Below are 15,862 nucleotides of genomic sequence, written 5' to 3'. Positions count from 1 at the left end.
CCAGTCAATACACAAGCATGACTCCGTGCAGACCTGCTCCTTGCTTTGGGGATGGCAACCTCACAAGCGTCTCCACGCCAGAGTACAAGCAGCAGGATCAGCAATACCACCTGGGAGGCAGTGACTGGCAGTGCGGGCAGCATGACCAGGAGGACTGCTGACCAATGCTAGAAGAGAACCAATGACCTCCACCGAGCTGCAATGGTAAGTTACCACCTCTCTCCTGGCATTTGTTCTGCCTGCCACTCCTTAAATTCCAAACCGCTGTCCCCCCCACAATCACAAATCATTGGCTGACACCTCGCACCCTCCCCACATCCGATCTTCGTGTTTGTGCCTCAGAACTCACTGGCACCCAGCAGCACACCACCTTCATGAAGAGGCGCGGTGCGTACACATGTCACCTGCTATACATCCCCTGATCCATCAAGTGTGCAGCTCACAATGCCCCTTCTTTGTCACTGCACGGGAAGATAGCCCATAATAAACAGGAAAGGGCCAAGACAGAGGTGGATTCACAGAGATCTGAGTCCTCGCCCCTATGAGGAACAGGCCTTGGAAATTGCGCGGTTGACAGAGGAGAGAGCAATCACTGACAACAAGGTCGGCCTGCGGCACAGAGGTGAGGATCCACTGCCCCTTAGCTCAGATGACCTGTCTCAAGTGAGTTGTTCATGTCAGACGAAATGATCTTTCCCTCTCACTGACCACATGTTCATTTTCTCACAGGATATCCATCTGATGGAGCCAGGCCATCCGGAGTCGTTCCCTCCCTGCCACCCAAGAGATCAGAGAACTCCAAGGTGACCACCATTGAGGCGTCACTGCTACCACCCGCACCTTCCACCAGTGCAGAGACACACACCTCGGTGGGCGACATTAGTGGCTAGGCTTTTGGGGCACAATCTGATGAGCACCACACAGCTGCTGATCCTCACCAGGTGGTGGCAGGAACATCCATGGGAGACAAAAGTCAAAGCTCTGCTGGACCTCAGGACTCCGCTGTGTGCCAGCCAGACGCTCAGTCTCTGAACAGGATTCTTCCAGAGCTGATGGAGATGATAGGACACAGCTGGGACATTCAGGAGGGGATGTCAGCGACATTCCAGCAAGTGCATAGCCGATTGGAGGAGCTAAAAGCTACAGGTGCTGGAAATGATGCCGCCAATGCGTGGCACTGAGGCCAACACTTCTAGGGCGGCGACCACAGGGGAAAACCTGGAGCACGATAACAGCATCTTGAGTGGTGGCGCCCAAGGCATGGCTCAGTCTGTAACGACCATGGCTAAGGGCCTTGACATTATGTCCCAGTAACTGATGGACATCTCCTAGATGCAGGTGGACATTGCTGAGGCACTCCAGAGCCTGGCCCAGTCACTGAGGACTGTCATTGAGGGCGTCAACATCATGGTCCAGACAATGGGTCGCTGGCCAGGACTGGCAAAGCCAGGTAACTCAGAGGCCTCTGGAGCTCACTTCAGCTGCCCTTCCGTCCCATGGAGACCCCCAAGGACCTAAGGGAACCGTCAGGGAGGAGGAAGTGCTGGAGGCCAGCTCGGGGCCTGCCACCAAGGAAAAGGCCGTGGTCTACAGTTCTTCTGAATCCCCCGCTCCTGATACTGGCGCATCTCAAGGGCAACAAGCAAAATGGGGTTGATGTGTTATCTGTGTTGGTCTAACATCGATTGCAACTGGATGCAGTAAAACGAGAAACAGGCTTCCGACACAGGAAATGGTCCAACACTGTTTTATTGAATCTGTTGATTGCAGTACATAATCTGCTGTGGGTTGACACTCTATTAACCTAACGGATAACCTCCTACTGGCTTGACCAGACTAGCTCTCTATCACATGGTGATGATGTTCATTGGCCTGTGCACTGCGACTATCTCCCTGGCCGTGTCCTGGGAGAGAGAGAGAGAGCCTTAATGCCCTGTGGGCTTTATAGTGGTGGTGTCTTGTCTGGTGATTGGTTGTTCTGCGTCGTTTGTGTTCATTGGTTATCTCTTTTAAAATAAATTTTGGAAAGTGGCTGTATATGCATGCATAACTTTGTACAAGTGGGGAATGAATGAACTATGTACATGGGAAGGTGTCTATCTTGCAGATACAGAGCAAACTGAACAAAATTTACAAGATTTAAGTCTATAGATTCAGTCTTTGTGATGGGCGACGAATTCTCATCGATCGCCGCAGAGGTGGAAGGTGGGGACGCCGGCACCTGGACAGGCGGGATGGCTGCCATCTCGGTGGCCTTGTGGACAGGTGGGATCGCTGCCAGAACAGTGGCCTCATGGGGCAAGATGTCCGGAGGAGGCATGATGACATGCGGAGAAGTGCGGTCGAGTGATGGGCAGGGAACGTTACGCAGCGCCCTCCTGTTGCGCCGTAAAATGGAGCCATCAGCCATTTGGACAACGAAAGACCTGGGGGCAGCCTGTCTGACGACAACAGCTGGGGCTGACCAACCTCCCTCAGGCAACTGGACGCGAACAACATCATCTGGAGCCAGCGCAGGCAGATCCGTGGCATGAGCATCATACGTGATCTTTTGCTGGTCCCTGGATCGCTGCACCTTCTGCAGCACCGTGAGGCGGTCAAGGTCTGGAACATGGATGGCTGGAACAGTTGTCCTCAGGTTGCGGTTCATGAGCAACTGCGCCAGAGACAAACCAGTCGACAGAGGGGTTGCCCTGTATGCCAATAGCGCCAGGTTGAAATCCGAGGCTCAGTGGGCAGCCTTGTACAGCAACCGCTTGACAATATGGATCCCTTTCTCAGCCTTCCCGTTTGATTGCAGGTAATGGGGACTGGACGTGATGCGACTAAAGTGGTAGGATCGTGCAAAGTTGGACCACTCTTGGCTGTAGAAACATGGACCGTTCTCACTCATTACCGTGAGTGGTATCCCATGCCTGGCAAACGTCTCTTTGCAGGCTTTGATGACGGACTTGGACGTGAGGTCCGACAGTTTCACCACTTCCGGGTAGCTGGATAAGTAGTCGGCCAGGAGCACGTAATCACGCCCATTGGCACGAAAGAGGTCTATCCCCACCTTGGACCACGGAGAGGTCACAATCTCGTGTGTTGCAGCATTTCCTTGGGCTGAGCTGGTTGAAACTCCTGGCATGTTGTGCAGTTGAAGACTGTGTTGGCAATGTCCTGGCTGATGCCAGTCCAGTAAACTGCCTGCCGAGCTCTGCATCGACATTTCTCGACCTCCAGATGACCCTCATGGATCTGTCTGAGCACCATGTTTTGCATGCTTTGGGGAATGACGATTCTATCTAGTTTAAGAAGGATCCCCTCAACAACCGTCAGCTCGTCCTTAACGTTGAAGAACTGGGGGCACTGCCCCTTTTGCCAGCCATGGGTGAGGTGCTTCATCACGCGCTGCAGTAGGGGATCTTTGGCAGTTTCTTCGCATATTTGTATAACTCGTTCATCAGTGGCTGGGAGGTTGCTGGCACACAGCTGCACCTGTGTCTCAATGTGGCGAATGAATTCGCCCTGTTCACACGGCGTGGTGACGGATCGGGATAGGGCATCCGCGACGATCAGCTCATACCCGATGTGTAGACGAGTTCGAAGTAATATCGGCGGAGACGAAGAAGAATTCGCTGCAGCTGAGGTGTCATGTCATTGAAATCTTTTTGGATTATGTGGATTAAAGGCCTGTGGTCTGTTTCCAACATAAACTGTGGCAGGCCGTATACGTAGTCATGAAACTTGATTATTCCTGTCAGGAGACCCAAACACTCCTTTTCGATCTGGGCATTCCGTTGTTCGGTTGGAGTCATGGCCCTGGAGGCGTATGCCACTGGAGCCCAGGACGAGGAGTCGTCTCGCTGGAGGAGCACCGCCCCAATGCCGTCCTGGCTTGCGTCTGTGGATATCTTGGTATCCTTGGTTGGATCAAAGAATGCCAGTACTGGGGCTGTGGTGAGCTTCGCCTTCAGCTCAAGCCACTCCGCTTGATGTGAGGGAAGCCACTGGAACACCGTTGACTTTTTTACGAGATGCCGGAGGGCGATGGTGTGGGATGCCATGTTGGGAATGAATTTCCCGAGAAAATTCACCATCCCGAGGAAACAGAGGACCGCCTTTTTGTCCTCTGGGGTCTTCATGGCATTGATTGCCAGCACCTTGTCAGCGTCAGATTGCACACCCTGCTGTGAAATGTGGTCACCCAGAAACTTGATAGCGGACCTACCAAATGATCATTTGGCCCTGTTGAGCTGGAGGCCGTTTTCATGAATCCTCTGGAAAACTTGTTTGAGGCGAGCAATGTGATCCTCGGGCGTCGTGGACCAGATGATCACGTTGTCCACATAGACTCGCACCCCCTTGATGCTCTCCATCATTTGCTCCGTTATGCGATGAAATACTTCGGAAGCTGATATGATACAGAAAGGCATGCGGTTGTAGCAATACCTGCCGAACGGGGTGTTAAACGTGCACAGCTTCCGACTGGACTCGTCCAGCTGTATCTGCCAGAAACCATGGGAGGTGTCCAGCTTGGCAAAGTATTTGGCATGAGCCATCTCACAGGTTAACTCTTCACGCTTTGGGATCGAGTAGTGCTCTCGCATGATGTTGCGATTCAGGTCTTTGGGATCAATGCAAATGCGGAGTTCACCAGAGGGCTTCTTGACGCAGACCATGGAGCTGACCCAGTCTGTTGGTTGCGTGACCTTTGAGGTGATACCCTGGTCCTGAAGCTCTCGTTGCTGCGTTTTCAGGCGCTCCTTGAGAGGAGCCGGCACCCGGCGTTGTGCATGGATGACTGGGATGGCATTTGGTTTGAGCAATATCTTGTAACGATATGGGAGCATGCCCATTCCATCAAACGTGTTGTGGTATTGCGTGAGAATGTCGTCTATCTCAGCCTGGAGATTTACATTGGGCAAGGCAGTCACCGGTGTCGAGGACATGGCATGGATGCGCTGGACCAGATTTATAGAACATAGAACATAGAACATTACAGCGCAGTACAGGCCCTTCAGCCCTCAATGTTGCGCCGACCTGTGAAACCCCTCTAAAGTCCATCTACACTGTTCCCTTATCATCCATATGCTTATCCAATGACCATTTGAATGTGTTTAGTGTTGGCGAGTCCACTACTGTTGCAGGAAGGGCATTCCACGCCCTTACTACTCTCTGAGTAAAGAACCTACCTCTGACATCTGTCCTATATCTATCTCCCCTCAATTTAAAGCTATTTAGGAGTTTGCATGCGCGAGCACCGAGCAGGGATGTCAGGCTGGACGATCTCGAATCGTAACGTCACTTTGATTGCCTTGTGAGATACACCTAGCTGACTCGATCCACTGGCAGCTATGGCATTGCCATTGTAGTCTAGGAGCTGGCAGGTTGGTGGAAGAATGCTAGGTTGGTCTCGGATGCTGTTGAGGTCCAACTGTGATATGAGGTTTGCAGATGCGCCAGTGTCCAATTTAAATCGGATGCGAGACTGGTTAACCATGAGAACAGCACACCACTCGTCATCAGGATCCACAGTGAGGACTGAAAGGCGGTTTGCAGGCATGGTGGAGGCCAACTCGCGCGTGGTGATTATGCCCACCCGATAGGGAGACTCAAAGCAGTCAGCATTGGGGTCCATTGGGCTGTCGGGATCCGAATCCTGCATGCCTTGTTGTACGCAGCGGACACGTCTACACTGCAGCTGGGATCGCTGGCTGTTGGTCGGTGGAGCGGACTTGCATAAGGCTGCATAATGTCCAGGCTTTCCACACTGTGGACATCGCCTTCCTTTGGCTGGACATTGCCACTTTAAATGGGCAGGGCCACAATTTGGACACATCATGACGCTGACTTCAGTGCGTTCCGTGTGCCATCACACATGCGCAGTGCAGTCGGCTGACGTTCACACCTGCGCATCTGGGTCTTTGGCCTCGTCATCCACCCGGTCGTGGAGCGCATGCGTAGGGACCCGGGAAAAGCGTGCAAAATGGCCACTCTCCTCGATGCTCAGGCCTTGCATTTTTGCGATGGCCTGCACCCTTTCTGCCTCGTGAGAGACTAGGGCGGCAGAAAATGCCAAACTAATGCGGGAGGAACAATTCCTGGCATGCTCATGGATAACGTATGTTTTGATGGCGACGGAGAGGGTCAACTGTTTGATTTTGAGGAGCTGCTCCCACAGGGAGTTCGACTGGACTCCGAAAACGATCTGATCCCGGATCATGAAATCAGCCGTCGAGTCATAATTACATGACTGCGCTAGGATGCGGAGATGGGTCAAGAAGGACTGAAAAGGTTCATCCTTACTCTGAAGATGCACCGTTCAAAGCTCTCATTCACCTCAATGTCGCAGTGGTTGTCGAATTTCAGCAGAATCGTCTTGAATTTCATCTTGTCTTCGCCATCAGCGAACGTGAGCGAGTTATAGATGTGGATGGCGTGGTCCGCGCAGTCGACAGGAACAGCACGATCCTTCGGACATCCGATGCTGCCTCGAGGTCGGAGGCCTCGATATACAGGAGGAACTTCTGTTTGAAGACTTTCCAGTTGGCGCCGAGGTTGCCGGAGATCCGGAGTTGCGGAGGACGTTGGATCTTTTCCATGCCGCTGGATGGCTGCTTGCTGGTCGTTGCAGATTCACTCGAGGTAGGTCTGTTAGAGTTAATAGCTCTCTGGTACCATGATGTGTTATCTGTGTTGATCTAACATCGACTGCAACTGGATGCAGTAAAACGAGAAACAGGCTTCCGACACAGGAGATGGTCCAACACTGTTTTATTGAACCTGTTGATTGCTGTACATAATCTGCTGTGGGTTGACACTCTATTAACCTAACTGATAACCTCCTACTGGCTTGACCAGACTAGTTCTCTATCACATGGTGATGATGTTCATTGGCCTGTGCACTGCGACTATCTCCCTGGCTGTGAGAGGCCTTAATGCCCTGTGAGCTTTATAGTGGTGGTGTCCTCTCTGGTGATTGATTGTTCTGTGTTGTGTGTGTTCATTGGTTATCCTGTGTGTCAATCACTGCCTGTCTGCATCTCATGATATACATGAGTGGATACACCTGTAACAACGGCAAGTCAGCCATGGCCCTACGGCTCCTGGCACTCCAGAGGACATCCACCAAAGGCATCAAAGGCCACAGGGTGCGGTAGGCAACAGGCTGCCTCCACCTCTGATGTGCATCCTGGGGACACATCTAGACGTTGCAGCAGACCACGAAAGATCAAAAAGAGAGGATCACTGAGTGGGCACTGGGGTGGGGTGGAGGGAAAGGGGGGGGGGGGGGCGCCACTTGTAGTTAGGGCGAATGCTGTGGCACTGCTGTCCGTCATCTCCTCAAAAGACCAACAACGCCTGTACACCTGGGCCATTGGTGGCATCCTCTTCTGGGTTCCTCCTTGTCCTGATAGGCGGCCAGGTCTTCAAGGTGTGCGGCAGCCCCCTGCACATGGACGCCGCCTCCAGCCTGCATTGACGCTGCTGCCCTCTCTGGCGTCTGGGGGTCCAACATAACCAGCTGTAAGGAATTGGACGAGGAGAGAAACTGACAATCAGTTTGGGTTTCCAGTCTGGAACCCTCATATCCACCAAGTCTCCCCCACACTTACGTGTCCCACCTTCCCTCAGAGTGCCGTCCACCGAGCCGGTTACGCTGCAGAACCTCACTCTGCACACTCACCCCGGAAGTGTTTGGTAGGACAGGTGCACAGCAGCTGTGGTTGCCCCTGTTATGGGTCTCCACAATATTTGAAGATGGGTTGAAAGCCTCACAAATGCAAAGCGGCTCACTCACCCCCCCCCCGGGCACTGGGGCAGCAGCTCTGCTGCCCTTGAGCTGCGCCCCGAAAAATGAAAATGGCTACTTGTAATATCCCGCGCAGGACTTATGGGGTGGGAATTATTATCTTCCTCGTGGTTCTTGGGGAATACAAGCTCCCCCTCTTCTTCTAATGCAATGCGTGCAAGTTGTTTTTGGCTATTAGTCCAGTGGTGACTGGTTCCTGAGGTGATGTTGCTTCTCTCGGTTGTTACCATGGCAAGTGTTGCTGCTGTGGTAATTGTTGGTGCTGATCCGATGCATTCTTGGGGAATGGTCTCATGTTCATTGAGATCCTTGCTCAGTTGGTAAAATCCCATTTTCCTCATCTCTTATCTGCTGTGAAGAACCTCCTTCTCCAGTTGCATGATAATTTCTGTAATTGCAATGACAGATTTAATTGTTTTCTTTCACCATGTATGACAGGTTTCTAGTTGCACTTGGCTGATTTTTGTTGAGTGCATTGAATATTTGCGCTTTGACCAACTCTCAGTTCTGGCAACACTTTGGTAGCTTTATCAAAATGGAATTTGGCTGTCATTTCATTTTGAGTTTGATAATGGCTTCAGTGTTTTTCCAACTGTTGTAAGAGTAATTTGGGTGGCGTTAGTTACTGAATTGGACTACTTTCCATAATAATAATAATCTTTATTGTCACAAGTAGGCTTACATTAACACTGCAGTGAAGTTACTGTGAAAAGCCCCTAATCGAAACATTCCGCTACTTGTTCAGGTACACAGGGAGAATTCAGAATGTCTAATTCATCTAATAGCACATCTTTCGGGACTTGTAGGAGGAAACTGGAGCACCTGAAGGTAACCTACGCAGACACAGGGAGAATGTGCACAGACTGTGACCCAAGCCGGGAATCGAACAAGGGACTCTGGCGCTGTGAAGCAACAGTGCTACCCACTGTGCTACCGTACCGCCCTTGCTTCAGTAGGTGTGTTTCTCCATTCTAAGATTGCCTTGTACTCTTCTGTGCTGGTCTAGGCAATTTTTTAGTGATCTCCTTGGTGGTTTTTACTGCAGCCTTTCCATTTTACTGGGGGCAGTGTGGAGAAGATATGTAGTGCTAAATTTCCTAATTATTCGTAAAGTGTCTGTATTGTTTCACTTGTGAACTGAGGGCCATATTCACTCATCATAATGTTGGGAATGCCAAGACGATGGAAGTATACATTTCATCCGTACATAATCATTGATAGGAGCTGATTTAACTCCCAGTACTCTGAATAGCAGTCAACTGTGATGAGATAGTCACAGTTCCAAAGAGAACGAAGGGCCGAGATTCTCTGACCACGCGCCGGGCCAGAGAATCCCCGAGCAGGCGCGAGAATTGGGCCATGCCGCCCCGAAGGCAGCTTGCTGATTCTCCGGCGCCGATTCTCAGGCGCCCGTGGGATCGCTGCTGCGCGGTCTGGGGGCGTTGAAAGCGGCCACCCCCCCCCGGCGATTCTCTGGGCCTCAACATGCCGAGTGCCCGCCGAGTTTGTCCGAGTCCCGCTGGCGTGGGTCACATATCGTCCCACATGATGGGACCTACGGGGGGCATCCTGGTGGGGTGGGAGGGGGATCCGACCCCGGTGGGGTGTGCTCCATGGTGGCCTGGCCCGCGATCGTGGCCTACCGATCAGCGGGCGGGCTGGTTCCGTGGGGGCCTATGTTCCTCCCCGCCTGGGCCCTGAAGGGCTCTGCCATATTGCCATATTGCCTAGGGGCCGGCACAGAGACGGGAACCCACGCACATGCGCGCACTCGCGCCGACCGTAGCGTGCATGTGCGAACTCGCGCCAGCCATAGCGTGCATGCGCGCCAGCTGGAGCAGCGGAGGCCACTTCCGATGCCGACTTAACCCCCTAGGAAGGGGTGAATACCTGACAATCGAGGACCGTTGATGTCAGAGTGGTTCGCGCCGCTTTTCACGCCGGCGTCAGAACTTGGCCGCAGGAGTGGAGAATCCCGGCCAAGGTGTCTACTCCATGCTTCATTCATGGTCTGTCTGATGTAGGCCCAAGGCCTACAATCACTATTTTTTTATTTTGTATTTTTCTATTTCATTTCTGAATTGCTGTTGATTTGGACTTAGATGGGAGGGCGGTCAGGAATGGAATGGAATGGAATAGTGCTGACCCATAAGGTTACTCAGCGACTTGGTAATTTATCTATCAGGGAAGATGGTAATATAAGTTCCAATTTGGGGTCATTGTTTGTGCTTTAGAAAAATCTGTCTTTCTTTTCTTATTCTTACACATGCATATATGCTTTCTGCTTCCCATAAAGTTATTTTTCTTTCTTTTTACTTATTTTTCTCTTTTTTATATCAATTATAATCATCATTAATTATTATAATTCAATATTAAATAAAATTTTTGTTTTAATGTATTACTGGTCATAGTCGCTCATTCCTGTTAAATCCAGATTATGACCAAACCTAAGTAAGACTTCAGAAGGGACTTTCATGCCAGTCTCTACATTGGGATGTCATGAGTCATGAATGATTTATTAGCTTGCTTAGCATTGCACTGGCCTAGCATGACGTTCATTACAAGCATTGCACTGGCTGATGTGATCCTTCATCATTGTTTAGGTTTGTCCTTCCCTTGCCTTCCTCAAACTGGACTCAATTCCTTGGTCACTTGCATGGATGCACTTCACCTTCGTTTTTTTTTCACCTCTTTAGGGACAATAATTCTAGTTTCATTGTAGAAATGCAATATTGAGTGATCATTTAATTTCTGTAAAATATTCTCTTCCAGCAACCTCAATAACGTCACCTCTGAAGTGCCATCTCAGCCTTTGGCTGACTGAGAAAAATGTTTTGAGGACCACGATCTCAAATCCAAGACTAAGGTCATGGTTTACCAGGCAGCAGTGATCTCCACACTCATATACGATTCAGAGACTTAGAAACAGGCACTTTCAAAGTACTGGAGAAGTACCACCAAGTGGTGCTTTCGTAAGATTCTTCAAATCAGGTGGCAAGAAAGGCAGTTCAACAGCAGCACTTTCCACCAAGCTAACTCACCCAACATGGAGGTTCAAATCACTCAATACCAGTCTTGCTGTTTCATATTCCTCCGAAAGCAACTGCTTTACTCAGAAATCAGTTGTGGCTGGAGACTCCCAGGAGGAATCCAAAATGATTTACGGATGACCTCAAAAGAATTTCGAAAGAGGTCAAACATGCACACAGACTCATGGGAGTCCCTGGTTTGTGACCGACCAAAATGGAGAAGCCTCATTCAGAAAGGCACTAACACATCAAGAGACTTCAGGAGCACGAGCAGAGGCAAAAGTAAGGGTTTGGAGGGTGCGAGCAAATCTCCAAACAACCTATCTACACAAATCTTCAAGCACCACCTGCCCCACATGTGGCAAAGTTTAATTTGTATGTTGGACTTATCAGCCAATTCAGATTCCATTATTCCTCAGAGTGGGAACATGAATCTTCGATTCCTAAAAGAAGAGAGATTGTAGCAACGTCGGTGCCCTTGATGGTTTAACACTATCTTTTTGTCACAACTTCCTGCAGCACTTTAAGAGTTGTGTAGTTTGCTTGATCTGAACAAGGTGCTTGTTTGTCAGAATCTGTTCAGCATCTAATAGCTTAATGTAAGCGAAACACAAATTTCTTCTCATACGTGAAGTGTTATCAGCCCAAGACTTAGATTTGTTTCAGCTGAGATAAGAGCATTTTGCTTCATGCCCATCATCTGAAACTTAAGATCTTCTTTCCTTTTCTTCATTGTATGGGACTCTCAATGTGGTTTGTCCTAACGGGGTCAGTATCATTTCATCATAGAGTCTCAACCCTACCTTTGCTAACTTTATTTTCAGGTCATCATTTCAAGCAACTTCACAAAAGACTTTCAATCATGGCTTGGAAGGTTTGGAAGGTATCTCTCATCATAATGAAAAACCTCATCAGTTTTCCCACCAATACACTTCAGTTGGTGATTCGCCATCTCGGAGCTTCTAGACATGTAAATCATTTTCTGGAAAGTAGATTTCCCTTCTCTCAAAAGATAATCGGTGGGATACTCCAGTCTCTGATGCAGAAATCGCATTCGGCGATGGCCGGAGAATACACGTTGGCAGCAAAATCGGGGGCGGCGCTGCTTTTGCGATGCTCTGCCCTCTCCAAAATGGCGTACTCTAGGAGTATGCGCACGTCGTTGGGACGGCCTTAGGACATTACCTGAGGTCCTCCCCCAGATGCTCCCCCCCCCCCCCCCCCCCCCCCCCCATGGGCCGCGTTCCCGAGGGCATCGATCGCGTTTCCTACTTTCGGGAACTTGGCATGGCAGCTGCGGACTAAGTCCAGCATCGCCACAGTCGGGGGAGGGGGTGGAGCAGGCAATCCGTGGGCAGGCTAGGACTGCGCGCGGTCGGCGCCATGTTGCACGGCGCGGCCACTGCAGGCCACTGCCATGCACATGCGCGGCCACAGACCCGGCAATTCTCTGGCCATAACCACAGCTAGAGCCAGGTGCCGCGTGCCTGCTAGCCCCCCACAAGACGGAGGGAGTATCGGTGGCTGTTTTGCGCCATTTCTTCGGTTGTAAAACTCCACCGTTCCCACGCCGGCGTCAGGACATAGTCTCCCAATCGGAGAATCCAGCCCATGCTCTCATGGTGGGATCGCATGTTTCTAAAACAGTCCTATTTCTGATGAGATCATCCTCACAAGATTCAGCTGGACATCTCAGTGCAGCATACTAATCAGTGTTCTCCCTCTCTTCTCCAGGTCTCTTAAACACATGGTGATCATAAGTACAGTTGGTAGAGGACTCAAACTGGGCCTTCAAGGCCTCCAACATTTCACAAACTGGCTTTTTCTGCTCCTCAGTGAGGTAGAGTACAATACAGCTTGTAGCATTCTTTCCTTAACATTGACCACGGTGTTGCTACTCTTATTTGCAAAGTTTTTTGTTCACCTCTGTGACAATCTCATAATTCTGCCATTAAGAATGGAAACATTTTGGGAGGGATTCTCCGCTCCCGGGACTAGGTGCCCGCGCTGTCGTGAACACCATCGCATTTCATGACAGCGCGAACAGGGCCCGGGCATGACCTATTCTGGCACCCACAGGGGGCCAGCACGGCGCTGGAGTGGTTCCCGCCGCTCCAACCTCCTTATGCAGTGCCGTGGCAACCTACGCATGTGCAATTGGGGCAGCTCATTCCTGCGCATGCGCAGTTGGGCTGCGCCATCCTGCACATGCGCGGGGAACTTCTTACGCGCGCCGGCCCCTCACCAACATGGCGCCGATTTTCTGGGGCCGGCCGTGGAAAGAGGTAGGCCTGGGGGGGGGGGGGGGAGAGGCCGGCCCGCCGATCGGTGGACACCGATCGCAGACCAGACCCCATCGGAGGCCCCCCCCGGTGAAGGAGCCCCCAACCCCGCCCCCCCCCTCCCCAGCATTCCCGCACAGTTCCCACCGGCACCGGGGGTGGGACGGCGCCGGCAGGAACCTGTCGTGTCGGATCGGCCGCTCGGCCCATCCGGGCCGGAGAATCGCCGGTGATTTTACGAGCAGCCCGGCGTGATTCTCGCGGCAGTGGTTTCCGGGGGGGGGGGCGGGAGAATCGCGTGTGGGGTGTGGGGGTCGGGGTGGCGTGGCGTGATTTGCGCGGCGCCCCGGCGATTCTCCCACCCGGTGTGGGGGGGGTGGAATACCACCCAGTGAATTCAGTCCCAAATCTCCCTTCATTTCCGTAGGAGCAGGTACTGGAATACTCAAGGCCATAAGAACTTTTCTAGCTGTTGATACCCTGTACTAGATGGCGGGTTCAAATTTTAATTATTTTCTGCAGTTTTTCACCGCCATTGGCTCTTTTACAGCTATTAAAATACATGCAGTCCCAGCTATCTGGCTTCTGGCACCATGTTCCATGTGGTGTGTAAAATGACTACTTCCCACAAGCCTTTTGTTTATCTATGACATCTGCGGCTGGATTCTCCGCCGTCGGGATTTTCCGTTTTGCCGGCAGCCCGGGGGTTTCCCGACGGCTTGGGTTGCTCCACAATGGGAAACCCTATTGACCAGCCGGCAAAACGGAGCATCCCGGCAGCATGCTGAACCAGAAATATGGCGCGGCGGGATGGAGAATCCAGCCCCAGATATCACATAAGCATAGCAAGCCATGGTGCACAAAGTTATTTATCCAAACAGGGAGTGGGTGTACATTAACACTGCAATGAAATTACTGTGAAAAGAGAGGTAGAAACATCATGGATTTTATACTGTTAAAAAGTGGACAAAGCAAAACAGAAGGTCAGGGATAGATGGGAACTCAGGAGAGATGAGTCAAAGATGTCTTGGCACAAGATAGAGTGTTAGTGGTAGTTAAAGACTAAAGAAGGTGCACATAGAGACATAAAGGCGAGATAGCAGAATTTGTTAATAGGAGAACAAGGGACAGTGTTCAGTGAAAGAAAAACATAGGAACCAGTTGCAGACAGGCCGACTGGGGGGAGAAAGTTGAGGGGGTTATGCCCAGCTTGGGAGAAGTGAGAATGAAAAAGTTAGTAAATCCACATCTTCTGGAAGCAGGAGGCTGCACAATTGAGAGTTGACCTGAATCTCGGAGCTCAGACCACAATCATGCTTTGAAAATGTGAAAACCTTCCTTCCTTTCTCAAAATCAATCAGTCCAGTTTTACACAAAAGGTGCAGTCTGAGGCGGATAACAGTAAACCGCATGTCAGATAATAGCCAGGTATCACATCACAAGTTTGGTGCCACACGTTCAACCAATGCATTGAACCTGTGAATAACAAAATCAAGATACAGGAAGTAAACATTGCAAACAGGAAGTACATGCTAGGTGCAATACGTTTCTGTACTGTATTACCAATGATGTGACCATCAATTCACTCGGAACACGATTGGAAGTAAACTGTGGTTTTAATAGACTTACAACTGAGCCTGCCTGCGACCAGAAGAACTGAGGGCAGGCTCACACGGCTGCAGCATTTTATACTTCCGGTAGTAGGAGGGGCCATGGGCAGAGCCAAGTGTGGAGCCCTGTACAAGCTCCTCATCTCCCCCTATGGGCAGAGCCGCGCAACGGCTCACAGACAGAGCCCACAAGGACATAATACTATACAATACAATACAGTGTGAATTACATTCACCACAACCAATAAATGGTTGGTTATACTGTAACTTTACCTTTTCCCCTTGCAATCCAATTCCTGTCATTCCTATCGGTCCTGTTGCTCCTGGAGGTCCAATATCGCCCTACAGAAAACAGAATGTAAAACTATCTTCATTGTTTTCTCTTTATGTTTTTTCCTCACTGTTCAAGCATTGAAGGAGTTTCAAGTACTGATTCTCAAACATTATGTTGAGATTTGTCACCATAATAAAAACAAGCACAAACCATTTGCAATGCCTGTGCCTTTAATGTAAGTTTTTCTTCTGTCATCATATTTTAGACTTTTCTCTGCAAATCTGATGGTAAATTATTGATCGATATTTGAATTATTTTACTTATCAGTTAATTGTGTAGCGTAACTGTGCGGAGGTCTGTGTGGAGTCTGTACGTTCTCCCCGTGTCTGCGTGGGTTTCCTCCAGGTGCTCCGCTTTCCTCCCACAGTCCAAAGATGTGCAGGTTAGGTGGACTGGCCATGCTAAATTGCCCTTCGTGTCCAAAAAGGTTAAATGGGGGTTACGGGGATCGGGTAGATACGTGGGCTTGAGTAGTGTGCTCTTTGTAAGGGCCAATGCAGACTTGATGGGCCCAATGGCCTCCTACCCACTGTAAATTCTATGATCTATGATCTATGAACTTGGAACCTCCCCAGTTTCTATCTTTTAATGATGTTGTTGCTGGATTTGAGATTTTAGATGGTTAAAGGAATATTTGCCAAAAAGTATACTTTTGTACAGATCCTCACACAAATTGGATAATGTTAGGTACATTTCAATACTGCATACATTAAAATAACCCTTCAAGATTGAAGTTATCCAACTAATTTCATGTCGATGTGGAATGGTTTGGATGTGCATGAACAAACATTTTGATGGTAGACTCAGCT

General features: G+C 50.3%; 1 protein-coding gene across 1 annotated transcript in view; it reads right to left on the bottom strand.

The window, feature by feature from the left end:
• Window positions 1-15,862, bottom strand: part of LOC119965674 (collagen alpha-1(XXVIII) chain-like) — a 318,322-nt gene that overhangs the window by 110,575 nt on the left and 191,885 nt on the right. Inside the window, exon 16 of the mRNA XM_038796439.1 lies at window positions 14,993-15,061. Within this exon, the coding sequence (XP_038652367.1) occupies window positions 14,993-15,061 (69 nt within the window). The remainder of the gene's footprint in view (window positions 1-14,992; window positions 15,062-15,862) is intronic.

This window comes from Scyliorhinus canicula, chromosome 5 (assembly GCF_902713615.1).
Source record: "Scyliorhinus canicula chromosome 5, sScyCan1.1, whole genome shotgun sequence".
Taxonomy (NCBI): Eukaryota; Metazoa; Chordata; class Chondrichthyes; order Carcharhiniformes; family Scyliorhinidae; genus Scyliorhinus; species Scyliorhinus canicula.
This window is presented reverse-complemented; position numbering and strand designations above follow the sequence as displayed.